General features: G+C 37.4%; 1 protein-coding gene across 2 annotated transcripts in view; it reads right to left on the bottom strand.

Moving 5' to 3' along the window:
• Scox (Synthesis of cytochrome c oxidase) overlaps nucleotides 1-26226 on the bottom strand; it is a 307125-nt gene that overhangs the window by 235088 nt on the left and 45811 nt on the right. For both annotated transcript variants that reach the window (XR_016546732.1, XM_090369369.1), the window contains exon 3: nucleotides 7521-7611. Coding sequence is in view for 1 of the 2 variants with exons in the window: in XM_090369369.1 (XP_090225495.1) it covers nucleotides 7521-7611 (91 nt within the window). In the remaining variant the exon portion in view is untranslated. The remainder of the gene's footprint in view (nucleotides 1-7520; nucleotides 7612-26226) is intronic.

The following is a 26226-nucleotide window of genomic DNA, read 5'->3' on the forward strand; positions in this document are numbered from 1 at the left end:
GGCTCTGTCTGCTACCTTTTGCTCCTTAGGAGTCGGTTTCATCGACAATAACAGTAAAGATTGGGCCCAATCTGCAATCGATATGGTTGGGGGAACTGATACTTCAGTTTGTGTAGCCATTGTTTGATATTTTTGCATCGCTGCCGCATATGTGTTTTTAGGTATATTAAGCATAATTTGTTTTTTAGCCTCTTGGTATGAAACTTTTCATTCTACCCTGTACTTCTGAATTTTTTTCCCTGTTTTCCAGAGATCACGTGATTTTGAATAGGATGGATGTGCACCTTTGCAATTAGGACAGTGAGATGTTTTAGCATCACAGTCTGTTTGCGAATATTCTTTGGTACCACAGTTTGGACAGACTGGATCTCCTCTACAAGCCATTTGCAAGTGACCAAATTTTTGGCACTTGTAGCATCTTATAGGATTCGGAATATAAGGTCGTACTTGGCAGTTGAGATACCCAGCTTTGACACTACATGGTAATATTGGTGTTCTGAAAGTCAGGATCATGTTGCAGGTGGGAATTAGATCTCCATATTTCCTGATTGAGATGGTTTGGCTTGCATAACTTTTTGATGTTTAAGTTCCTGGACCAGTTCAGCTTCTATTATGTTTATCAGATCCCACTCTGCAATTACTCCCTTAGAGGTGTTTAATGTTGCATGAGAGGTGATCTGTATGGGTAGTCCTCCAAATGTTGATAAGTTCAGCAGAATCTCAGAATGTTTACGACTCACAGTTTCACGGGGAGGCAGGAGCAGAGCCGCAAGGAGGCCAAGTGGATAGAAAAGTTAGTTGATTAGTAAATAAATAAATATATGTAATAAAGAAGAAAGGAGAATTTTCCCCTCTTTGTTCTTACATGAAGCTTTTCAAGTGCAGAACTGGTTTATAAATGAGCTGCTAATAGTAAACTTAAAAAGAACTTATCACTGGGAAAGTTACTCTTTATTTTGCAATAGAACACTTGACCTCAAATTCGCTTGGCACCTGGGGGCCAATGTGCTTGTGCCAAGAGAGATTAGAGGTCAGGGTAATCCCCAAAAGAGATATATCATCTAGAAATCGGAGTGCCACCAAAGATAAGCATAGGAGTAGAAAATTCCTTTTTTGCGAGATATAAGACAAGACTGAGTTTTAGAAGAATTGAAATCACCCGGAGATCGGCATTTAAGGAATTGGTAGCAGATATTCAAGAAGTTGAAGCTGATTGAGCAGGGCAAGGTTTCTCAAAATGGAAAGTGAAATGCAATGTGCTATCATCGGCAAAACTATGGATAGGATTTCTAGTCAATGGAAGAAGGTCATTAATATACAAGAGGAAAAGAGTAGGGGAAAGAACTGAACCTTGGGGACACCAGCATTAGCGGAGAAGTTAGAAGACAGAGAGCCATCTACCATCACCCTCAGTAAGCGATCAGAGAGAAAACTGGATAACCAATTACAAAAAAGCAAACCAGAAGATGGAAGTTTGTTTAGAACACCTTTATGCCAAACACAATCAAAATTTGTGTTTGGCATAAAGGTGTACCCATTTATGGATACTTATGGTATCCATAAATGGGTACCATAAACCAGAATATCACCAGTTGATCGACACTGACGGAAACCATACTGGCGATCATTGATCAGACGGAAGGTTTCTAGATAGTTTAAGAGTTGACGGTTAATTGATTTTCCATTACTTTAGAAAGAGTAGAAGTAATTGAAATGGGACGATAATTGGATGGGCGAGATTTGTCACCCTTTTTAGGAACTGGCTGGATGTGAGCAAATTTCCAAGCAGAAGGAAAAACACCTTTGGAATAAGAAAGTGAAAAAAGCGGCAAAGAACAGGAGTAAGTTCAGGAGCACAGGTTTTGAGAACAAGTGGAGAAATACTATCAGGACCTGGAGCTTTCTTAGCATCAAGATTCGTCAAAATCCTTCTGACATCCTTTTGACGGAAGACCACAGGAGGCATTGAATGAAGTGTGTGGGAATGGTGGGAGGTGTTTTACCAAGATCATTAATACATGAATTGGAAGAAAAATGGGATGCTAACAGCTCAGCTTTATCCTTGGGTGAAGTGACAACAGAACCATCTGGTTTTAACAGAGGTGGGAGCAGAGATGGGCAAAAGTTGTGGCTAATAGCTTTCACAAGAGACCAGAATGCTCAGCTACCATTAGGGCAAGAAGAAAGTTTTCTACTCTTAGCCTGTTCAAAATCTAGTGTGGACTGATTAATAACTGCTTTACAATTGTTGCGAGCTTTGGTGTAGGCAGAAAATGAAACTGAAGAATTGGAAACAAGCCAATTACAATATGCTTCTTCTTTTGTACAGCCTTAGCACATTTATTGGAAAACCAAGGTTTAGATAAAGGACAAGATTTTAAAGTGGAGGTTGGAATAAAGGATTCCATTCCTACAAGAATAATTTCACTGACACGATCTGAGCAAATGTTGACATCAGAAGTTTTGAAACAGTAATCCAACCAAAGAAAAGAAATCTCGCAGGTCATCCCATTCTGCATTGTTGTAATGCCAAAAAATACGAGGTTGGGAAAAGCCATGAGATAAAGGCTTCATTGGAGAAGTGACAATCACCAAGTTGTGATCTGAGGTGCCTAAAGGACCACTCACTTCAATCACGTACTTAGAAGGGTTGTTTGTGAGAAAAAGATCAAGCGTGTTAGCTGTATGGTTAGGATTTTCCAGTATTCTTGTAGGTAAATGAACAATCTGTGCAAGATCATTAGTAATTGCAAAAGCCTCAGCATCTCTACCAGCTGGGTTGGTGTGTCTAGAAAACGGAAGCGAGCTGGAGTTGTGAACATTAAAATCACCAAGGAAAATTACCTCACTGTTAGGAAAGTTGGACTGGAGAAAGTCAAGTTGCAAAGAGAGGAAGTCAAAGAGCTCCAAGTGATTAGTGAATCTGGGAGAAAGGTAGAGACAACAGATCAATTTGACACAATGAAGTAGAGAGATTTTAGGCCAGAAAAGATTGAAAAGAGGAGATTACAAATTACCAAATCTCTGACAGGGAATATCGGAATGGACATGTGCACAAGTACCACCTTTGAGGCGAAAGGAATCACAGCGAATAATTTGGGCAACCAACTGAGATAAACAGTAGTTGAATCAACCGATAACTGAGATTCTGTCAGGAAAAAGTACATGGGATTTGGCAGACTGCAAGTGGAAATGGACACTGTTGAGATTAGAACTGAGGCCACGTATATATGTGAAATGAACTAGAAAGTGTATGTACAAGAAAATCACATTACATATGGGGTCAGCAGGTGTTTGCTTATATCCGCGGTTTCAGCCATCCAGGGTAGGTCATGGAATGTATCCCCTGTGGATATGGGGGTCTTACTGTATATATATTAATTCTACTGAAAATTGTAAAAAAATATAAAAAATTTTAGACATAAAACAGAAACATCAATCTCTTAGTCTCTTCCATTTTACAATTTAAAAGAGTTAAATATACAGAATTTCAAATGTGCAACATATTTCCACTTATTATGTACATAAATATTATCAAAAAATTAAAAAACATTATTCAATATTCAATACTACTATATTCTTCTGTTTTCAGGCTTACTTTAAAGTTGAAACTAGATAACTTGTTTCTGCAGTGTAGCAACTATTTGGAGAGAATAACAAGTTTCACTTTTTCTGTTTTTACTTTGTAAAAACAGTAATAAATCAATCAAAACAATATGGTAACACTATAGCCCTTCATTGAACTAGAATGAGAAGAAAAACAAGTAAACTGAAACAAACTCAGTAGTGGATTAAATAATTAGTTAACCCACTACCAATGGGTTAAATACTCATTTCCAGTTGGTAGTAAGTTTAACTGCAATCCTTCTGAACTCAGTCCTTTCTTATTTCTGGGGAAAAAAAAAAAAAAAAATGTATCTACTGCTCACACATAATGTATCTCTAACACCACTCAGATTTCTATACAAAAAGATTTTTTTTACTGCAGTTCTATTTACTAATCCAGATCAGACCACTAGTTTATACCTCTTCCCTGGTATAAGCATATCATTTCACCATATTAAAACGAGGCTCTCTCACTCTTTTCCTAAGCATTATTAATTTTTTTTTTTGTAAGCAGGTGCCAATACTGTGCAAATTACAAATATTCCCTATGGAATACTACTCCATATCAAGGGCAAAGGCCAAACTCCTTAAATCTCTAAAAGAGGGCAATGAGGTTAATTAATTATCCTTCTCTTAGAAATTCACTTCACTCCCTATCACAGAGATAATCGGTTTTTTGCTGCATGCCTTTCCTATATATATTTACATGGGCCCCTATTATAGTCCATCATCTGCAATTCCATCTCATCATTATAAACTGGTCCAAACAGAAGCATCAGTTTTTTTTTTTTTTTTTGTAATTCATCCCAAGTCCTTGGAAGTTGAAATTTTCACTATATAACTGGAACATATGATATTATCTCTCTAAAAGGTCATATTTATAATGACTATTGCAGTACCCTTTCATCGTTATCATATGTTCCAGTTAAGAATCAATTCTGAACACCTTTGTGATATTTTTCTAAAGCACGTTTCTGGAGGTACGACCATAAAACAATTTGCACTTTCTGGTTTATTGGGCTTTTCTGTTAGTGCGTCTAATTATAAATGGTTAGTAAACTCAATCTTATTGCATTTGCAATAATACCGATAACTGCAATTGTGTGGGTTTTTACATTATTATTTTGAAATGTATTCCCCTTCAGTGAAATCTTCAATCATATAAAAAACAAATTTTCAGAAACTTCTCTTCATTCCTATTTATGTATTACAGTGATGAAGGGAAAGTGACCAATGGAAAGTGCAAGTGGTGGTAGTGCCAGGAAATAAAACCAAATTGATTTAGAAATGAAGATGAAAATGATTAAGAAGTACGAAGCAGGACAAAGTTTGTTGTTATTTGGTTTTTAGGAGCATTAGCAACTAAGGCCATATTGCTCCGGGATATGCAGTGGTCATTCCCTGACCTTTCCACATCCTCCGTATGGTGGTGACGGGCTCGAACCCCGGTCTAATCAAGAAGCGTGTGCTATGCACTGCTGCTCCTTCCCACCTGGCTACGGAGGCGCCGGACAAAGTTTGTCATCTATTGCAAGGGAATTAGGTCTCGCTGCTTCAACAGTGAATATTATTTTAAAGGACAATGCGCGTATAAAAGAACATGTCAAAGGATCAACGTACTTAAGATCAACAGTGATCACAAAACGGAGTTCAGATGCTATATCGAAGATGGAACAACTGATAATAATATGGATGGAAAATCAGATTCAGAAGCAAGTGCCCCTGAGTCTAATGACCATTCAAGCAAAAGCAAAAAGTATTTATGGAGATATAAAGGATAAGTACGGCAAACCCCAAACCAAGTTTGTGGCAAGCAACAGGTGGTTTAATAGGTTCAAGCATCGCGCTGGTTTCCGCAACATTAAAGTATGCGGCAAAGTCGCCAGTGCCAATTCTGCAGCTGCAGAGAAATTTTGTGATGTGTTGGAAAAAATTATTGATGAAGGCAGCTATTCAACGCAGCAAATTTTTAATGGTGACGAGACTCCTCTGTATTGGAAAAAAAATGCTGGATCAAACACATTGCCAAAGAGGAAAAGACAGTGCCAGGTTTCAAGGCTTCAAAAGATAGAGCCACGCTCTTGCTTGGGGCTAATGCAGCGGGAGATTACAGATTAAAACCACTGCTTGTGTACCATTCTGGAAACCCTTGTGCATTTAAGGGCATCAATAAAGCCACCCTACCCCTGCATTTCCGATCAAACCAGAGATCACGGATAACAATATCTCTCTTTGAGGATTGGTTTAAATGCTGCTTCTTTCCCGAGGTTGAAAAATATTGTAAAGACAACGACATTCCTTTCAAGATTTTGCTTCTATTAGATAATGCTTTTGGACATCCTATGTATCTAGATGATTTCAATTCGAACATGAGAGTCATATTTCTATTGCCAAACACGACCTCACTCATCCAACCTATGGATCAGGGTGTTATTTCGAATTTAAAAGCATACTATTTACGCACAACATTTGCTCAGGCATCGTCTGCAGTAGATGATGAAAAAAATTTTAAGTTAAGAGACTTTTGGAAATCTTACAATATTTACCACACCATCTTAAACATTAATAAGGCCTGGGCAGAAATTACTAAAAGTTGTTAAAATGGTGCATGGAAGAAAATATGCCCATAGCACGTAAAAGGCTTCAAAGGATTTGAAAAAGATGAATCATATGAAGAGATTACAGATAAGATTGTAAAAGTTGAAGAGCTACTTCAGTTGGAGGTTGATGCCAAAGACATGGAGGAGTTAACAGAGGAAGAAAAAGAGAAGGAATTATCGAACAAAGAACTTAATGACTTGCAGGCAGCGATAGTGAAAGAAGAAAATGCTGATGAAGCTCAAGATGAACCAAATGAGGAGCTAAGATGCTTCATCACCAGAGAGATGGGCATTTCGTGAAATTGTATCGGCAATGGTGAGGTTTGAGAAGATGGATCCTCACAGCGAACTATTCTTAAATGTTAACAGAGGAGTTAATTATTTGCTTTCTTGCTACAAAGAAATCTACGAGGAAAAGAAAAAAGCCACCGTCTAGTCATCCATTAATATGTTCTTTCATAAGGTTGAGTGGCCGACCCCTTCTAAATCTCCACAGCCCTCAACCTCCGCAGCGGTGTGCTTATCAGCTGAAGAAGTCGATTCTGGCAATGATGCTCGAGAGGTAAAACTTACTGACATTATGCCTGTCTCCTCTCTTTTTTTGTAATTTTACAATTTTGAAATTTTTTTAAATTGCACACTTTTGTAATTTTCCTGCGCATGAGATAAAAAATTGAAAAAAAATTTGCACTCGCAACTCATAAATAATTAATGAGTTGCGAGTGCTGCACAAGCATGGGGGAAATTCCAACTTACGCAGTGTTCCATGGAACGCAGCCCTTATGCAAGTCAGGGAGTTGCTATATTTTCTAAAAATTACATATACAGAGTTGCAGAAATTCTAAACAAGTTTTTTGTCTTCCAACCTTCGGCTTACACAAACTTAATAAGTGAACGCTTTTAATCATTTCCAAATAACCTCTGCATTTAACAACTAATTTTGTTCAACTAATTTTTACAACAAAATTAGCTCTTCATGTGTTGAAATTATTTTCAATAATTCCATTTCCTTTCTGAAGTGTGATTTACAAACCTCTACACAATATGCAATCTGACCATTAATTTTCACAAAGGTAATAATTTTTACTCTAAGCCAAAATTCCTGTATATCACTGATTGAATCACAATTTAATCAACCTTTTTTCATATTATATAAGTAAAGAATTGAATTATATGTAGAAAACCTAATGTTAAAATATATTATTATACAAGTAATAAGACAGTAAAATTAATCACCTTGTCTCCTTTCTTTTCTATGATTCAAGTTACTTTAGTTACTTAACTAGCAAAAGAAACCAGCAAGAATAAACATACCTAATTCCTTTTCTCTTTTAACATATTGCATTCCAATCAAAATCACTCCACCAATACCAAAAGTGATGGCTAAACTCTTCCAAGTTACTGGCTACAAATTGGAAGAGGAAAAAAAAAAAAAAAAAAAAATCAATATAACAAAGATCTCACACATTACTCCCACTTAAACTGATAGTGAGAGTTTATTTCTATATTTCTCTATACATTAAAAAAGTTTTCCTCCTAGTGATATTTATTCGAGCCAATGGGAGAAGAGAGTGAGGCAATTACGTCACTACAAATACAATTAATTATTGATAAATGCCTCAATAACATTCATCAACCTCATGCACATGCTTCCCTGTCTAACATTGTAACGTTTTTAGTATATTACTGAATATTGTATGTAGTATTTGTAAATAGTTTAGAATTTTGTAAATATTTTAAATATTTGTATAGTTTGTAAATATTTCAGTTAAATATTTTAGTCCTGCTCTTTTGGATGCAACAATATTCCTCATGCGTTATGGAACTCGGGTTCTTTTGGAACCCGAGTTCTATAATGCATGAGGAATTTACTGCGTTTACCCGAGTTCACTTAGGGAAAGGCCTTTTCCTAAGTGACCTGTGTAAACGCAGGTAAATAATTACACAGTGATAATTATTCGACCTTGAGAATGCCGAGCACTACAAATGCACAGGTAAATAATTACATAGGTGATTTCCTGATTAGATATCGATCAGTACGTATCGACACGTGTGTCTTTTACGTAGAAAAGTTTTGACTTACTCTGTATACCTCTTCATTTTAAGTATAAAAGCATGTGCGGGGGTGGGCAAGCAGGGAGGAAGACCCCTAGTAGAAATTAAAATTCATTCCATCTGACAAAATTATGTATTATTGGTCTAACATTCAAATATCTTGTTAGCATGCTATAGGACTCAGTAAAACTGAAAGCAATCAGAGAAAAATTTTGTGCAACAAAACATTTAATGGCTTTCTGTACAATTTAACAAACCAAACTAAGTTTACATAACCCCCCCCCCATCCTTGGGGGCTTCTAATGTGGAAATTAAAATACATTTGCAGTTACATATTACTGTTTTAGGTACATAATATATATTTATATAAAATGGTTAAAAACAATGAAATTATTTACAACATTCACACAATCATCATTTTAGACTGGACCAATTATGATTACAAAAATACTAATTTATGGATTTTTCAAAATAAGATTTTATTTTTGTAGATCAATATTTATATTTAGTTTAAGCTTTTTTAATAATTAAAAAAGTTAAAATTACAAGTTAAAATTTTGAATTAAAATACAAAAAATTTTCTTCACAACTGTTATATACCATTAATAATACTGTTAAGTATTCAGGAAGATAAATACAGAAATATAATAAATAATAAATTAATAAAATAAATAAATAAAATAATAAAATAAATAAATAAAATAATAAAATAAATAAATAAAATAATAAATTAATAAAATAAATAAATAAAACAAACAATAAATATATAATAATTATAAATAATACAAAATAATACAGGAATACCTCGCATAGCGCGGTTAATTCGTGCCAAAAAAATACCGCGCTATGCGAAACCGCACTGATCGAGGTATTATTAGTATGTATTTTAATGTAATGCGTTCCGACAATTTGATTATATGGGTCGAGTTGCAAAAATATATAGGTGTTTGTTTACCATAAATTGATGCACACGAAGTTCTTGCAAAAAAAGAAACTAAAATGATAAATATGAAAAAAATACTAGTAAGTACAGTACAAATGATTTTTATTGCAGTATGTACATACCAAAAGAATATAAGTGAAGTATGTACTGTATTTTTATTTTGAAAAATAACTGATCAGCTTAGTTTGCACAGTTCTTTTCTTCTTTTTATCTGCATACATCTCTTTATAACATCGAATGTCATTTTGCAACACCTGCCTTACTTTCATACCTCATTCGATGTTTGGATCTAGAAGAACACAGTGTCATTACATTTCTTCTTTCCACTCATATTTGCGTATAAAGGTGTAATGTTTTTAAAAAATAATCTTTAATAAAAATACACAGCGAAAAATATTTGTACAGCTTACGCACAATCAACGACCTCATCGCTTGGAATCTAGAGTGCTTACTAATATATAAACGCTAGCAGAGTCCGTATATAATGGGAGTGGTGACAAAAGTCAGCGTGGCCTTAAATCCATAACGCATTGGCCTACGTGCTGGCATAATAATACATACCAAATGTATTGGTGCATAACGCAGTTAATTTTTTTTCAATTTGTACACCACGCTAAATCGAAACCCACGCTGTTCGAAACTGCGCTATGCGAGGTATTCCTGTAATACAGGAAAGAATGCAGAAAAACAAAATATTACCAAAATGTGATATTTTTAAAAGTCAATGCAAAATTTGGCACTCTTTGACTGTTAGTAATACTGGATATAACCTCCATGCACACGGTGGCTGACCACCCAGGTGTGAACCAAAGTAAGCAGGGCCGAGGTGTCTATATCAGTGGTGTGCAAACTTATTTTGCTCGTGACCCCCTTTATTAAATATAAAATTGACACGAACCCTCAATGTAAACCACGAGGGAGGATGACCAGATTTTTAGAGAAGAAAAATGGCAATTTATAAATTATGTAGTAGAAAATTTTGAGTACTGAGAAATGAATAAAACAGTTGCTTCCTTTTTAATTTGTACATTAAAATAATGTTTAATAGTTTAACTGAATACAGCAAAAACAACAGATCAAATTCTTATTCTTCAATTAAGATTACAAAACAATTAAAAATGAACAATTACAAAACAAAATAATTAATGAGAAGGATGAACCTGGATAATCAATAATATTTTGGATGCAATATTTGAAATTGCTGATCTCGTGTCATCTGCTGGATCAAGTCTGGAACACTGTTTTGTTTTTATAACTATTAATTTTGAGAAACAAACCTCACATAAATATGTAGACCCGAAAGGTAGCAATGCTTGTATCGTCATTTTCGATAAGTCTGGATACTCATCTCGAAGAGACAGCCAAAATTTTTCACAAGTAGTCTTGAAATGAGCATGTAATGCTTTGTGAGACGACTGGTCAATAAGATCTTCATTTTGCTCAATGATAATTTTGGGACATGAAGAAAGTTCAAAAGCAAAGGGATCACGAATCCAATACAATTTTTTTTTTCTGGAGATACATTAAATCATTTAGAAAAATTAATAATTAGCATTGTTATGTGGGTGGCAATGATATCCCTAAATTGTAAAATGTCAATATTATTGCTATTAACAAAATCAAAAAAGCATGGGAACATTTCGGTATTATTATGCTCAAATTCAGTTTTCCAAAGATTATTTTCATTTTGAAAGCTTCTATTTTATCACTGAGTAATAATATACAGTATTTGTTCCCTATCCTTGAAGATTTAAATTTAAATCATTAAGTTGTTGAAATATATCAACAAGGTAGCTAAGTTTTCCAAGCCAGTTTTGATTTGTAAACAACTGAGCAATGTTCTGATCTGTATCTGATAAAAACAACTTCATGGACTTCATGTTTGAGGCCATGAAGGATCCCATTTCATGAAAAAGTATAATGAAATGTCTGCTATTTAAGCTTCTACTTTCAATGAAGTTGATAACACTTACTGCATCTTTCAAAACTTTGTGCAAATCAATTTGCATTTCCTTTGCTACTAATGCTTCCCTGTGTATAATGCAATGATTAAAAACTATAATAGGAGCAATTTCCTTTCTTCTTCATCTTTGCCTTCTTCCCACATTTATATGGGGGTCGGCATTTCCGTCCTTAATTCTTTTCCTCCATTCCTCCCTATCCTGGGCTTCCTCACTCCTCTGTCCTCTCTCTTTTAAATCCTCTGCCACCATGTCCTTCCATCTCAGCTTAGGTCTGCCCCTCTTCCCTATCACCTCCAACTTTTCACACCTCTTCCCCGCATACTCCTCACTTCTTCGTTCCACATGTTCAAGCCACCTCAACCTAGATTCTTGCATTTTTTTACTCAGAGGCCCCAACTTAACTGTACTTCTGATGTAGTCATTTCTTATCCTGTCTTTCCTCGTCACACCACACATCCATCTTAGCATCCTCATCTCCACCACTTCCATCTTCTTCTCCTGGGCCCTTGTAATCACCCATGTCTCAGCACCGTACATCAATGTGGGTCTAACCACAGTTTTATACACTCTTCTCTTCATTCTACAATTTACTTTCTTATCACACAGCACCCCACTCATCTTTCTCAAGTTCAACCATCCACATTGCACTCTATGCTGTATTTCTGCACTCAATCCTCCATCCCTCTCAACGTTCGATCCGAGATACTTAAATTTCGAAACTGATGGTAGCTTTTCCTCCTGCAGTTTTACAGAACTCTCATCTTCTCCATTCAATACTGTATATTCTGTCTTTGTTCTACTTATCCTCATGCCTCTCTCTTCCAATACTTTCCTCCATTCCTCCAATTTCTTCTCTACCTTTCCTTGGGATAGTTCGCACAGTAGGATATCATCCATAAACAGCATACTCCATGGTGCTCTACTCTTCACTTCTCTCACCAACACATCCATTACCAGATCAAACAGATATGGGCTAAGAGCTGATCCCTGGTGCAGTCCAACGTCTACAGAGAACCCCTCAGTCATACCTACACTACTCTTAACCTGAGTCACCGCTCCCTCGTACATTTCCTTCACAAGCCTTATGTACTTTTCTGATGCACCCTTCTCCCTCATGCATCTCCATACCTCTTGTCTGGGCACTCTATCGTATGCTTTTTCCAGGTCTATGAACACCATGTGCAACTCTACTTGCATCTCCCTGTATCTTTCCATCACTTGCCTTAAAGCAAAGACTGCATCTGTTGTTCCTCTTCCCAACATGAAACCAAACTGTTCCTCTCCTATTTCCGTCTCCTGCCTTATCCTTCCTTCCACAATTCTTTCCCAGATATTCATCGAATGAGACATTAACTTTATTCCCCTGTAGTTCCCACATTCCTGCACATCACCCTTTCCTTTATAGATTGGCACAAGTATACTTTCCTTCTACTCATCGGGTATCCTCTCCTGCTGCCACAGTTTTATCCATAAAGTAATTTCCTTTACTTTGCCTTTTAAACCTTTATTTAATGCAGCCATCAGTACAAATCGCAACACAAGTTGTTCCACGTTAGATCATTCGTTTGAAAGAAAATATTTATAACATCAAAAATATTCTCTCGCCCATCGTTCTTCCTTCCAAAGCTTTGCAAAATAGAAAATCCTCCAAAATATCTCTCTTAGCAGTATCCGACATATACAATAAGTTGAGCAAGGTTTGAAATATCTGTGGATTCATCGAACTGTATTGCAAAAACTGGACTTTCTCTCAATCTATTTAATAAATTGAATTTCATAACTGTAATACGCCATGAGACTGTCTCTGGATAGAGAATGGTATTTAAATCGTTGCTGTACTTTTCTCCATGCATAATTGAAATAATTTTTATTGCAGCAAGGAGAATGCATCGAATTACAAATCAGAATAAAGCTTGCGTGCAACACTTGCTATATACTATCGAACTGCTACCGAAATTCGCACCTGTGGCCTTTAGGCAATACAGTGCAAGCAATTTAACAATTTGTGCTGTTGTAGGAAGCAAGAAATAAGGGCCAAAGGGATTAACTGAATAGTACTGCTCAGTACTACTCAGCTTTTGAGTGGTACTGATAAGTACTAATACATACTGAAAAAAAAGTCACACTAGTCAGCTGTTTTCTTTGTGTCCATAGCCATTGAGCAAATTAAGGCGTCCCTGATGCAAGTAGGCAATAGGGTTCATTTATATCTCAGACTCAGTTCGAGTAGCAAGGGCTCTACACCTACAGGATTGAAAAAGTAATTTTAACAACATGTTTTTAGCTTTTTTGTACACAAAAAATAAATTTATTTAAAATTTTCTGTGACCCCTTTTAATTTACCCGGTGACCACTCTGGGGGTAGCGCCAGATGATGTGGCAATTCTAAGTGAATTCTCAAGATGGCCATATGTAATAGAGGATCTTATAGAACACAATGTGTTTCATCCTGGAAAGCACTTGCTTGCAGATATATGTACCTGAAGAGCAAGCTCATGAAAAGAGAATGATTATAAATATACGGGTATCTTTCTTTTAACACACTTCTTAAAGGATTTGTCAAACTCGTTTGATGAAACTGTTCTTTCAATCTTAAATCACACCCCATTTGTAAGTTCTCAGGTATCTCATCAATGTTAACATGAAATGGAGCAGAAAAGACTGTGAAGAGAGGGAAAAAACACTCTCATGTCAGGAAACCTTGAATCAAATTGTTACTTTAACATTGGAATCGTATTGACGTATTTAGCAGGCTTGTAAATTGCAGTTTGCTAGTGTTGGAAAATGAGCATAATTGCGAGCTCTTAACTGTGACTTCCACAAACAAAGTTTAATTTCAAAAGCCATGATGTGATCACACATTGTATTTATAACCTGGTCTTTCCCTTAAAGATGTGTATTCAACTCAACTAAAAAGGTCACACATCCATTCATCATCTTCAAACTGAATTTCCTATAAGTTTTGTGAGTCTGAATTTCAGTTTTGAGATGAAACACCCACTTCAACATTTTACCTTGGATTAACCATCAACTTTCACAATAGCAACAATGTCCCCAAATTCTGTGTCCACGGCATTGAGCATTTCTTCAAATTATCTTATGGTCTGACCTTTAGATGAAATAAGATTAACTATAATACAACAGACATGACACTTTCAATCTTCAGTGACTTTGCACATAGGATCTCCTGGTGGATGATGTAGTGGTATTGCATTAGCAAGTTATATCCAACTCGTGCAGCATCATCATCAATTAACTAAACCTTCTAATGTTCCTACCACTCTGTTTGATATGGTGTTTAATGGTGTATTGACAGCTGAGGCCATAATGCACCAAGTCAAAATAAAGGGAATACTAAATATTTTTGGTAGTCTACAAAGAGGCTACCACATCAAGAAAGTAAATATGGTATGCTAAAACATAAAAAGTTAAATAACAAAATATAAATTTAAATTTTTGTGTATAAATTAATCCAGTGTAGAAAGTTAAAAACATCAGACGGGTTGTCTCTGTCACCTAAAATTTGACTGAGCGTAAATTGTTCAACCAGATTATTAAAAGTGCTAAAAAATAAAAGTCGTGCTTCTCTAAAAACAGGACATTCTATAAAAATGTGACAAACAGCTAAAATAGTGTCACACACCTCACACATGGGTGGGTCATCTGCCCTCAGAAAAATGGAGTGTGTCAGATGACTGTGACCTATGCGTTGCCGAGCGAGAACAACTTCCTCTCTTTGGACCTTGCTTCATTATGTGATTACAGGCTTAACCCGATGTAGTTTATTTATGGCCCGTCTGTACCAATGATCTTGCCACTGGGAATATTTGTGCATACTGTTTTCCTGTAGTCTTTATAGAGGACTGACAAGCAGTGATTATCCAGGGGAGTAGCTGATTTGGCAGTGGCATCAGCTAATTCATTTCCTCTGATTCCAATGTGGCTTGAGATCCAAAAGAAGCAAATTTCAAATTCTGCCTCCAGGAGACAAAAAAGCATTTGCCAGATTAGGGACAGGACTAGATGAGGGTTGTGCCTCACTGATAACAGGCCCTGTAACATGCTTGATGAGTCACTATACAGGATGTTTCAAAAATGATGGTCAATAATTTAAAGGTGAAAAGTACAAACTAAAATAAGCAAAAAAAAAGTCCCAGCGAACATCGGGCCACAAACGAACCGTTTGAGATAATGCACATTTTCTGTTAAGATCTGCCACTGAACATGGGAGCACTACTTTAGCAAAAAAAAGCTGTGAATCCTTTGCTAAGGTTGGTTTTATTAAACATAAGATAATACATTTTTAATTTTTGGCTTCAACACCACAGGATTTTACAGAATGTTCTTTCTAACACCCTTTGCTCAACATCAGGTGTTATGCTTCTGGGCCTACCTGCTCGTACTCCATGTGTGAAGCGACCATGTTCTCTAAGGCACTGATGTACCCTGATGAATGTGTGCCTGTTGGGCTGCCTTCAGCAGGGAAATGCTTTTTGGTACAAATGTGCAGCCTCGAGTGCACCGCCGTTGGCTTTACCATACACGAAGTGCATGTCTGCATAATCTTCATTGCTGTAACCTCTTTCCATGTTGACCATCCTTTGACGAGTACTAGTATGCCTGATACGTCTCAGAACATTGAGAGAGAGAGGAAACGGAGAGAATGAGCATAGCCTAACCTAAACAAACAAGTCAGTGAATCCCAACTCTGTACAGTTAACCTTGTCAGTGGTAGATCCCAACTAGAAATGTTCAATATCTCAAAAACGATTCACTTAAGGATCCATGTTTACTAGGCTTTTTTTTGCATATTGTAGTCTGTACAGTTCACCTTTAAATTATTGACCATCACTTTTGAAATACCCTGTATATCTGGTGCACTATGGCCATAGATGATGATGCGCCAAATAAATCGCCAATCAACCAACCAACCCTGTATATCATATTAGCATTAGCATTAGCATTAGTAGAGGCATTTGATGCAAGAAAGCAAGCTTATGCAGCATCAGCCAAAAAAAAAAAAAAAAAGTAACATAAATAAATAAAAATAACCACTTCCACTTCACCCCTCTGTTCGTTCGAAATACCTGTCCAGCTGAGCCTTAAACTTATTTAGGCTATCAACTTCCACGACAAGGGATGGAAGTCTGTTCCACCCACCAACCACCCGCTGGCTAAAGGCAAATTTCCGCACATCTATCCTACATCTGTCTTTCCTCAATTTGAATTTATGCCCCCTCAGGTGATTTTTCTGAGCTAGAGGAAGAATCCCATCAGCATTGAGCATGCTCAAACCATTGAAGGCTTTGTACACCTCTATCAGATCACCGCGCTGGTGCCTAGTTTCCAGACACTGTAATTTGCAAAACTTAAGCCTTTCTTCGTAAGAGAACCCCTTTGTCCCATTCACCAATCTAGTTGCCCTTCTCTGTACTCGTTCCAGCAGCTCTACATCCTTCCTGAAATGAGGCCTCCAGGCCTGTATACAGTACTCTAGGTGTGGCCTGACCATTGCCTTATACAAGGGAATAATCACCTCCTTATCCCTGCTAGAAAAATTCCTATATATCATTGACAATACACCATGAGCTACTCTTGCAGCTCGTCTGCACTGCTCAGAGAACTTCATATCTGCCTGCACCACCACCCCCAGGTCCCTTTCATTCTCTACCACTGTCAGTGTAGTACCACAGAGTTGATACGTTGCTCTGGGGTTGCTGTTTCCCATATGTAGTACTTTACATTTGTCAATGTTAAACTTCATTTGCCACCTCGAAGCCCATCTGCTCAACCTTTCCAAATCCTGTTGCAGCAGCATAGTGTCAGTAGTGTCCTTGACAACCCTGCCAACCTTCGTATCGTCTGCAAACTTGGACATTAAGCCTGATATACCATCATCAATATCATTTATAAATACAGAAAACAATAAAGGCCCCAATACTGAACCCTGAGGGACTCCACTAATAACATTAGTCCACGATGAGCAGTGTCCATTGATTACCACTCTCTGTCTTCTCCCCCTCAACCACCCCTTTATCCATAGCAGCAACTTGCCTCCAATGCCACACTGCTCCAATTTGTGCAGCAGTCTTCCATGTGCAACAGTATCAAAAGCCTTTCTAAGATCCAAGTATATAATTGGTAATTGCTAATATACCTTTGGTAATTGCTATTTTTAATGTGATCAAGGGCTATTCATATTGTATGCAACTCTGCAGTATATATGCCAGATTCTTGTGGAAGCTTTTTGGATACTGTTTTGAAAAACAATATCAGATCCCACATAAGCTTCTGACTTTGAGTCATGCGTATAGACTGGCAAGAAGTCAGAATACTGTGCTCAATGTGAGCCAGAGTTGCTGGTACACAGCTGGTGTAGTAGCCTTCTCCCATATAGCCTTCTCCCAAGTAAGACGTCACAAGTTGGAAGATGGGCATTCCAGGGTGGAGTGAATTCCCAATGACTGGGAAACATCTACCATAATGTTTAGTTCGTTTAACAGCCCTTAGATTTGAATACCAAAAGGTCTGTTGGCAGTTCCATGGATGTGTTGTAGAGATTTTCCCATCCTGGTTCAAAACAGATATCCACGTGGGATGATCTGGCAGGGATTCCAATTTAAAGGTGCAATGTAAGGACAACTGCTTATGTAGAAGAGATAAGAGATGGCTCATTTGTTTCAACATACAAGCTTTGAACAGATGTTTGAAATGCTCCAGTGGCTGTCCAGATGGCAGACTGGATCTAACCAGCAAAGTACACTATCTCTAGCAGAAGCAAAAACTTGACAACCATAATCAAATTTGAAACAGACAAGAGTTCAGTAGATACAATGAAGGGTACAGCAATCTGCACCCCATGAAGTTGACAAAAGGACATGAAGGATGTTAAGCCCTTTAACACACCTTGCTCTAAGCTGATGAATATTAGCATTAGCATTAGCATTAGTAGAGGCATGATGCAAGAAAGCAAGCTTATTCAGCATCAGCCAAAAAAAAAAAAAAAAAAACCCCACTCCCATTTCACCCATCTGTTCGTTCCAAATACCTGTCCAGTTGAGCTTTAAATTTGTTTAGGCTATCAACTTCTACAACAAGTGATGGAAGTCGGTTCCACCAACCAACCACCCGCTGGCCAAAGGCAAATTTCCGCACATCTATCCGACATCCGTCCTTCCTCAATTTGAATTTATGCCCTCTGAGGTGATTATTCTGAGCAAGATGAAGAATCCCATTGGCATTGAGCATGCTCAAACCATTCAAAGCCTTATACACCTCTATCAGATCACCTCGCCGGTGCCTAGTCTCCAGACTCTGTAATTTGCAAAACTTAAGCCTTTCTTCGTAAGAGCAACCCTTTGTTCCATTCACTAATCTTGTTGCCCTTCTCTGTACCCGTTCCAGCATTTCTACATCCTTCTTGAAATGAGGCCTCCAGACCTGTATACAGTACTCAAGATGTGGCCTAACCATTGCCTTATACAAGGGAATAATCACCTCCTTATCCCTGCTAGAAAAATTCCTGTATATCATTGACAACACACCATGAGCTACTCTTGCAGCTCGTCTGCACTGCTCAGAGAACTTCATATCTGCCTGCACAATTACCCCCAGGTCCTTTTCATTCTCCACCACTGTCAGTGTAGTACCGCAGAGTTGATACGTTGCTCTGGGGTTACTGTTTCCCATATGTAGTACTTTACATTTGCCAATGTTAAACTTCATTTGCCACCTCTCAGCCCATCTGTTCAACCTTTCCAGATCCTGTTGCAGCAGCATAGTGTCAGTAGTGTCCTTAACGACCCTGCCAACCTTTGTATCATCTGCAAACTTGGACATTAAACTTGATATCCCATCATCAATATCATTCATAAACACCGAAAACAACAACGGACCCAACACTGAACCTTGAGGAACTCCACTAAAATGCCAGCTTCTTGTCAAAAATAAGTTCAAGGAATTTGACTTCTGCTACCACTGGGATGTCGTTTTGCCCAAGCCTTAAATCTGGATCAAGATAAAGATTACATTTGCAATAAAAGTGTACACAGTCTTCTGTGATGAAAATCTGAACCCTAGCCAATGACCAAGATGAGCAAATGGTTTTCTGAAGTTGTCATTCAATGCCCCTCTGTGATAAGAGTTTATTTTGATTGCAAAAAGTGTGGCACTTAGAACAGATCCTTGTGGGACTCCCTCCTCCTCCTCCTGGCAAAACACTCGAGAGAGTATGGATTCTAAATGGACTTGTAATAGAATATTCGAAAGAAAGATTTTAATAAAAAAGAGGAAGGTTACCCCAAGACTACAGTTATGGAGGCCTTGTTATATGCAAAATAGCCAAGCTGTGTCATATGCTTTTTCAATATCAAAGAAAACTGCTACCAAATACTCAGATTTAATAAAAAAGCATCACAAATGTGTTTCAAGTCATATTAAATGATCCAAAGGGGATTTATTTCTTTGGAAGCTGCACTGTATCCTGGAAAGCAGGCCATTCCCATTCCTTTCCAAATACCATAACCATTCTTTCCAGGACCTTGCACAAGCAGCTTGTCAAAGCGATAGGATGATAGTTACTTGGATTTCTAGGATATTTTCCTGGCATTGAGAAGGCAAGCACAATTGTCTTTTGCCAGGAATTCAGAAATTCTCTGTTAAGAACGATTCTATTAAATAAAATTAAAAAGGTGATCCTTAGATTGAGAGGTGTTATCATTTCGTAAAGGTTGTTTTGTTGTTGTTTTCGTTTTTTAGGAGCATTAGCAGCTAAGGCCATATTGCTCCGGGATATGCAGTGGTCATTCCCTGACCTTTCCGCATTTTGCCGTATTTGGTGGTGACGGGCTCGAACCCCGGTCTAATCAAGAAGCATGTGCTACGCACTGCTGCTCCTTCCCACCTGGCTACGGAGGCGCCATTTTTTCGTAAAGGATTAAGAGGTTTTATAATTTTGTAATGGATATCATCTGGCCACCACAGTACTTGCTCATGTAAGAGGGAGTGTTGCACTTAACTGTTCCTTCAAAAGTGCTTGTTATACAGTTCAGGTCCTTTGAAGAGAAGTTTAATGGAAGTTTCTCAGTTTTCTCTTCAGGGGCAAAAACTATGGGGAGGTTGATGTTACTTCACAGATTTTTGCAAACATTTCCCCTAGAGTACAGGTAGTTCCCGACTTTGTGAGTTAATTCGTTCCTAGCGCAAGCTCATAAAGTGGGAATTTTTTTCCCATAGATGTAATGTTAAAAACAGGGGTTGCGTTCTCAACAATGAAATTTGACTATAGTAATGTTAAATAAATATCAACAAAACAATAGTTTATGCTTAAACAATGATTTATTTATCCAAAGAAATGAAAACATAGCATTTAAAATCAAAAAATTATAATAATAAATAAATTATTTATGTCATACAAATGTTAAAGAATGTTTGTTTTTCATCATCATGCACATTATGTTTCGTTGATGGTTCTTCACTCATTGTTGGCTCAGCACTCATTGGTTTGTTGAAAGCACAAGGAGTCGTTTTCTTCTTTGGAAATGCTTCAAGAGTCGTGTGTTTCCAAGACAGTCTACCCTTTTCTTTAGAAAATTTACAATAGCATGCATAAGCATTTTTTTTAAATCTGTAGCAACTTTTCTAATGTGCTCGAAATTTGAATCTCGTGATGCGAAAATCAGAATTGCCTTTTTCTGTGTTGGAAAGCTTTGTGATGAGGGCTGCCATACATTATGCACACATAGTACTGAATCACTGGCACCGGAGTTGTTATTGTTATTTGTTATTTGGTTTTTAGGAGCATTAGCAACTAAGGCCATATTGCTCCGGGATATGCGGTGGTCATTCCCTGACCTTTCCGCATCCTCCGTATTTGGTGGTGACTGGCTCGAACCCCGGTCTAATCAAGAAGCGTGTGCTACGCACTGGTGCTCCTTCCCACCTGGCTATGGAGGCGCCTCACCGGAGTTGTGATTTTACAATAGTGCTCAGTCATCTTTGGTTATATTACCCAGTGTGTGTGTGTGTGTGTGTGTGTGTGTGTGTGTGTGTGTGTGTGTGTGTGTGTGTGTGTGTGTGTGTGTGTGTGTTTGTAAATATACACAGGCAGTTCCTAACTTTATGAGTTAATTCATTTCTAGCACGTGCTAGTAAAGCAGCAATTTATTTCCCATAGACGTAATGTTAAACCAGGGTTATGTTCTCAACAATAAATTTGACCACAGTAATGTCAAATAAATTATCGTTTGCTTCGGGTATTATTGTATCCTGAGATATTTCGTGCAGTTCCAAATAACTTGTAAAACTAAAAACGAGATATCCCGAGATAATCCATGAAGTGGTTATGTTTCAAACCTTAATGGGTTTGAAACATATGAACATACTGTGCAGTTCAGATAACTAGCTTTAATCTTGTTTGGAGATATTGGTGTATTAAAAGTAAGAATGAGTTTTCTAGTCGGGACTAGATTCCCATCCCTACGCATGAACATAGGCTTTTCTGTTGTCACTCCTTGGCTTTTTAATTCCAAATAGATTTCCTCCTCAGACAATTCAGGCAGATCCCACTCCAAGATTATGCCTCGGGATGAGTACAGTGTCTTATGTGGGGATACTACAATAGGTATTCCCCCAACAGATGTTGCTCAGAGGAGTTGTTCAGAATGGCTATCAGTTTCAGTCTCAACTAGGATGTTGCCAAAACAAAGACATTTCAGAGGGTCCCACAAAAAAAGAATTTAGAGTATCAGGATTCATAGTGGTTTTTTTTATTAGTTCAGCGCCCACCCACGGTGGAGCCCAAATGGAATGCTTGCTACCCAGACACTATACCCACACCCCCGCCAGCCTGAAACCTGTCTCTCTGACCACGAGATTAAGGGCATAGCATTGACACAGTAGACCCCTGCAGGCGAACCCACTGGCCAGTTCACCCTGGCCGAGCCATCCAGGACCACCCATCTTGTTAAAGCAGGGGCCAAAGTGGTGTGTTGAAGACAAGCCCCTCAACCATCAGGATCCCCCTTTCCGAATTTCCATGGGTTGTAGTGCACAGCAAACATGCCAGATTCCTATGATGTCAGCCTGGAATCTAAGCTGTGGGTGGTGGATCCCAGTGATGCTAATCTGGAGGACAAGCAGCATCACTGGGAAGTCCCCTCATTATGTACATATGCCCATGTTAAGGATTTCCTACCACAGCAGGAGCTCCATCAGTAATCACACATGATATACTCTTGAGTTTCAGACTAAAGTGAGTTAATATAGCCTACACACCCGCATAAAAATCACTAGATTTGGTTATATACTTCAGTGGATGTGCTCAATACTGGAAACCAACTTATCAATACATCTGGCCACAGTTTGCCAACATAAACTGATTCTGGAAAATTTAGCTCTTTTTTTCTGGACACAATCTCAGCAACATGATCAAAACACACTTTTATAAATTCACCATCACGAAATTGGTTTCAATTTTTCAGAAATGATTTATGCATAGCTGGCTTTGACAATGGATTCTGCTTGAGAGAATAACCATACTTCAGAAGAATGACTGCTGATTGAAAAGCTTACCTTTTAGTGCAAACAGTTTATCTTTTCAAAATTGTCCTTGAATACTGTCAAATGTAGATGTGTGTTTAGCATCATAATGTCTTTAACATTAAATTCTTTCATAGCAGAAATAGACTCATTATATAACAAACAAGAAGGCCTGTTTTTAATTTCAATGAAAAAGTTCGAGATCAGTCCATTTCTCCTGATATAATCCATTCATCAGCAACTTTTCTTTTCTGATCAGAAATTGAAGCTGTTATTTTCAATTCTGTCTACTTTAATGCAAATAACTCCCACACAATGTGAATTCACATAAGTATACAAAAGTAAAACTAAACAGCAAGTTGGGATGTGTTTGTTTGTTGGAAGCTACTAGGCTTTACATACCAACTAAGAAATATTGTTCAAGGTTTAGGCCTAAATGGATGTCAGATGAACTAATGAGACATATGGCAGAGAAGAAAAATGCATTGAATACATATAAATTAATGGGTGACACGGAAGCCTATGATAGATATAAGCTGGTCTGTAACCAAGTCACAAAGGAGATTAGGCAGGCAAAGGCAGATTATGAGACATCCTTGGCAAAGGATGCAAAGAAAAACGAGTTCTTTACCCATGTAAACTCTAGAAGGAAAGGGATGAATCAGATTGGTCCACTGGATATTATGGTTCAACTGTTGATGAACCTGCTCAGGTGGCTAACAAACTAAATAAGTATTTTGTATCTACATTCACATATGAGGAGTTATTCAGGGAGGGGGAATGCCAGAGGTGAGTTAAACTCTGGCAGTGAGCCAGATGATTTTTTGTAATAACTGAGAGGAAAGTGGAGGAGAAATTGTTGAAGTTAAATATAAAAAAGGCACCCGGAGTGGAGGGGATCTATCCAGTTATATTAAAGGAGGCAGCAAAGGAAGTAAGCAAACCCTTAGCCATAATTATGAGAGCTTCTTTTGGACTCAGGGGAGGTATCCATGAACTGGAGATGTGCAAATGTGACCCCAATTCACAAAGGAGGATCAAAGGGTGACACAAGTAAATATAGACCTGTTAGTTTAACTTCTGTTCCAGGATAATTAATAGAGGAACTGGTTAAAGAAGGACTGCAGGATCATCTAGACAAGACTTCAGTTATAGCTCGGACACAGCATGGTTTTGTTAAGTAAAAGTCTTGCCTGACCAATCTGATTGGATACTATGATGTGGTCACAAAGGAACTGGATGCAGGGAATAACTTTGATATCATATATTTGGATCTTAGAAAGGCTTTTGATACTGTTGCACATGGAAGACTGCTGAACAAATTCGAGCAGTGTGGCATTGGTGACAAATTGCTGCTATGGATAAAGGGATGGTTGAGTGGCATAAGACAGAGTGGTAATCAATGGACACTGCTCATCGTGGACTAATGTTATTAGTGGAGTGCCTCAGGGTTCAGTGTTGGGTCCATTGTTGTTTTCTGTATTTATAAATGATACTGATTATGGTATATCAAGCTTAATGTCACAGTTTGCAGACGATACGAAGGTTGGCAGGGTTGTTAAGGACACTAATGACAGTACGCTGCTGCAACAAGATCTAGAAAAGTTGAGCAGATGGGCTGAGAAGTGGCAAATGAAGTTTAACATTGATAAATGTAAAATACTACATATGGGAAGCAGTAACCCCAGAGTGATGTATCAACTCTGTGGTACTACACTGACAGTGGTAGAGAATGAAAAGGACCTTGAGTTCTGTATACAAGTCTGGAGGCCTCATTTTAAGAAGGATGTAGAGCTGTTGGAATGAGTACAGAGAAGGGCAACAAGATTAGTGAATGGAACAAAGCGTTGCTCTTATGAAGAAAGGCTTAAATTTTGCAAATTACAGTGTCTGGAGACTAGACACCTGCGAGGTGATCTGATTGAGGTGTATAAAGCCTTGAATGGTTTGAGCATGCTCAATGCTGATGGGATTCTTCCTCTTGCTCTGAATAATCATCTGAGAGCGCATAAATTCAAATTGAGGAAAGACAGATGTAGGATAGATGTGTGGAAGTTTCTCTTTAGCCAGCGGGTGGTTGATTGCTGGAACAAACTTCCATCTGTCGTAGAAGTTGATAGCTTAAATAGATTCAAGGCAGAACTTGACAAACAATTGGAGCGAGTGGATGGGTGAAATAAGGGTATTTTTTTTTTTTTTTTTTTTTGTGGCTGATGCTACATAAGCTTGCTTTCTTGCATCATATGCCTCTACTAATGCTAATGCACATGTTTATGTTTTCCATTCTCAAATGACTTCAAACAACTACCTATGATGCCCCACTGCTGCACCATGTGGCCTTTAATAGGATGCAGAAAAATCTTGTAAAACAGCGGATGGTCTATTTTTATTTCCAGCCACTTTTCTGCTGCTTTTGCTTTTCTTTAGAATGTATGAAATGGTCCTAAAGTCAACTGAGATGGACCAATCACTTGTGACCCAACAGTGATGTGATGGAAAAAGGAGTTTTAACAACAATTACTTCACTATGTCTACCAGGAAAAGGTGGAGGAGAGGTGCCATAAATCAATAAAACTATGTAAGTTACTAAAACTTATAGAAATCTTATAATACTGTGAATAATCAGACTAAAATATGAATAGCAAGTGCTTAAAAAACGGTACTCACCTTTGAATAAATATGCAATAATTTGCTTTGAAAAGAATGGTAATTAAATCATTTAGGTGAGGAGGTAGAGTGAAGGAAATTAAAGGGGGTGTTAAGAGTGATTTAACGGATTTTAAAATGGGCCCAAGGAAGTTGAAGTGCACATCTCCAATCCTAGGTTGTCATTAGAAAAGGAAGAAATAAATGGGTAAATTAAAATGAAATTTAAAATTTTTTAAATTAAAATTAAAAATTGGATAATCTGGCTCCGTCATACTATATTATCCAATTTTTAATTTTAATTTTCATTTTAATTTACTCAATGATTTCTTCCTTTTCTAATGACAACCTAAGATTGGAGATGTGCACTTCTACTTTCTTGGGCCCATTTTAAAATCCGTTAAATCACTCTTAACACCCCCTTTAATTTCCTTCACTCTACCTCCTCACCTAAATGATTTAATTACCATTCTTTTCAAAAAAAATTATTGCAGATTTATTCAAAGGTGAGTACCATTTTTTAAGCACTTGCTATTCATATTTTAGTAAAACTATGTAATTAACACATTGGTACAATCAGTTTGATACAACTGCTGCTTAAGAGAGAGCATAAAAAATTCATATCAATTACATATACACAATTTAAAAATGCCATAAAGGTAAAACCATAATGATTACCTCAGAAGGGGGAGATTTTTTTAATTTATTACTATCACCTAAGAGGCTCAAATATCATTAACACTTAAGTACTTCTGCTGATGAGGCTATATGGAGGCACAACTTTTTTAGCAGCCACTAAGCAGAACTTTCTTTATTGCTTAAAAATTATTGTTTATATGTAAAATTAGTAGTGGAGTTATATTATTTATAATTC

The sequence above is a fragment of the Mastigoproctus giganteus genome, chromosome 3, assembly GCF_048544385.1.
Source record: "Mastigoproctus giganteus isolate SK-2022 chromosome 3, ASM4854438v1, whole genome shotgun sequence".
Lineage (NCBI taxonomy): Eukaryota > Metazoa > Arthropoda > Arachnida > Uropygi > Thelyphonidae > Mastigoproctus > Mastigoproctus giganteus.